Raw genomic sequence first — 2,618 nt, forward strand, 5'->3', positions numbered from 1 at the left:
ATCGACATATAGAAATGCTTCGTTTTCAAGGCCTGTTAACGCTAATGTTAGCATTCGTTGAAAACTGTTTGAACTTATTTTTAGACCGAAAGGTAGTCTTTTAAATTCATAATGACCATTGATGGTCGAAAATGCAGTTTTTTGTCGTGATGAGTTATCAATGGGAATTTGGTGAAATGAACTAGTCATATCCAAAGTTGAAAAATATCTTGCTTTACCAAGCAAGTCTAGTATGTCTTCAAGGCGTGTTAGAGGAAATTTGTCATTTATTATTTTGTTGTTGAGTTTTCTGTAATCGATTACGAGTCTCCATTTCTTCTCATCATCTAATGATTTCTTGGGTACGAGTAGGATTGGTGAATTGTATGGGCTTTTAGAGGGTTGTATTATGTCATCGTCAAGTAATTTTTGGACTTGCGATTTAACAACATCATTATGACTATGTGGTAGTCTATAATTTTTGATGTATGTTGGCACATTATCTGAAGTTGAAATATGTTCCGTGTAGAAATTGTTGCAGGATATTTGTTCTCCTTCCATCAAGAATATATGTTGAAATTTAGTTACCAGTGAGGTAAGTTCCTTATCGTCACATTTGTTATGTTGCGTTCCTATTTGTAATTTATTTAAAAGTTTTTGTGAACGTGATTCATTATATTTGTTACAAGGGTCTTTATTAACTTTATAATACTCGTTCAAAGGACGGGTTTTAAAATTTAGTGTATTTAGAGTAACACTGTGTTCATTCGTGTTCAAAACTCGAATATGGCAGTTTCCTCTTGCTGGTAGCATTGTATTTGCAATGAAAACACCTTTGTCAATTTCTTGAGAAATCAACAATTTATCATCATCGAAATACATGTCTATAGGTAATATATGTTCTGTTCTTGCTTGTAGAACAATTGGTTTATATAATATGGGAATAGTTATCTGTTGTTCATTGTGGGTAACTGTTAACGAAAAAGTGTAATAATCAATATTACATTTAAAGATGGTTACGAAATCTCCACCGATGATGCCATCTACTTCAATTGGAAAATCCTCTTCCACCACCTAAAATTCATGCTTTAAATTTATATTTTCAAACATCATATGAAGAGTCGTGATGCCTATGGAATTTATATAGTTGTTTGTGATACCAGATAATGTACATGTTTTATTCGAATTATAATTTAGATTAAACTTGTTTTTGATTAGTGATACATCTGCTCCTGTGTCGATTAATAATTTTATATAGTTGTTAGTGTCTTGGGAATGAACTTTTATATAGTTCGATGAATGTGGGTTGAATGAGTAGATATATTTTTTTATTTTACCAGAGGTGAATTCTACTGGTTTCCCTCTGGTGTGTTGCAGTTTTCCTGTGCTGCTGTTAAACGAATGTTCCTTCCGTTTCCGTTTCTGTTGTTGTTTCTATTGTTGATTTGTCTCCAGTTGTTATTGTTGTTACTTCGATTTATTTGGACATTCCTGTTGTTACTGTTAAGAGAATTATTTTGATTCCTATTTGAGTTGTTGTTATTTTGATTGTTGTGGTTTCTTTGACCACTATTATTATATGTATTTCTATTGTTATATCAGTTATTTCCGTTATGGTACCGGTTATTTCGATTGTTATTATTATTATTGTTATTGTTATTGGACCAGTTGCCACTAAGTCTATTGCCATTTGGTCTATTGCCATTTGGCGTGTTACCACGGTAGTATAGCATTCTTTGGTTCTGTTCAGTGAAAAGTAAACTTTCAGCGATTTCTCTCGCTTCCTGGAAAGTTTTGGGCTGTGACATCTGTACAGCTTGCGAATATGTTGCATTGAGGCCTTTTTTGTATGCCAGTAATGCATTCTCTTCGTTAGTTGCTAGCATCCCTTCAGCTTGTGGTGAGGTTGCACTATAATTTCTCTTTAATAGAGACGCTGTATTCAGGTCTGACAATAGTTTGGCCATTTTATCACTATATTCCGTGATCGACTGGTTGTGGCCTTGCCTAATTTCACTTATTTTTTGTAAGAGAATTGGAACTGTGTCTTTCGGTATGTATATTGACTTGAGTTTCTCTACCAATGTTTCCATTGAAGTTGGAAAACCTACTGGCGAAACTCTTATCTTCACATTGTGATTGAGTTTGCAATCTACGATGTGCTCTAGGAACTCCTGTTTGTCTTCGTCTCTAATCTTCTTGCTATACAAATTCAATCGTCGCAAGAAAGAACTTAATTCTTCCTGCTTTCCTGTAAAAACGGGTAGGAGTTTTTCTACACTTTCTATTACAGAGTCATACGACGCCATATTTGCTATTTGTGTGCCGTTGTTATTTTGATTACCACTTGATATGTGGTTATTTATGGTTATAGCGTCAGGTGTCTGTTCAGTTGATGTCATATTCAAGAGATATTTTCTTGTCTGAGTATATTTTTCTAAAAAAACTTCTTTTAAAGCTAAAAATTCCTCAAAATTTTTGGTTACATATGTTGCTTCTATAAGCCTTTTAAGGTCATCTAACCTATTTAGTTTAATGGCTATCGTGGGCTTAGTATATCCTCTGATACTAGCCTTTTTGGCGTTTTTAAGAATATTCTGAACTTCCCCTATATATGTAGCAAAGTTTTCCATAAATCA

The 2,618-nt window shown here is 33.6% G+C and overlaps 1 protein-coding gene across 1 annotated transcript; it reads right to left on the reverse strand.

Annotated features, from left to right (window-relative positions):
- Nucleotides 1–1,577: 1,577 nt before the first annotated feature.
- Nucleotides 1,578–2,381, reverse strand: LOC119664704 (homeobox protein 9-like). Its single transcript, XM_038074157.1, has one exon. The coding sequence runs from the start codon at nucleotides 2,379–2,381 to the stop codon at nucleotides 1,578–1,580; it is 804 nt and encodes a 267-aa protein (XP_037930085.1).
- Between the last annotated feature and the right edge of the window lie 237 nt (nucleotides 2,382–2,618).

Source organism: Teleopsis dalmanni, unplaced genomic scaffold (genome assembly GCF_002237135.1).
Source record: "Teleopsis dalmanni isolate 2A unplaced genomic scaffold, ASM223713v2 unscaffolded_contig_2532, whole genome shotgun sequence".
Lineage (NCBI taxonomy): Eukaryota > Metazoa > Arthropoda > Insecta > Diptera > Diopsidae > Teleopsis > Teleopsis dalmanni.

Bases quoted from the DNA above. Each gene is read 5' to 3' on its own strand.
- LOC119664704 (XM_038074157.1), bottom strand. From the start codon at position 2,381: ATGACATCAACTGAACAGACACCTGACGCTATAACCATAAATAACCAC.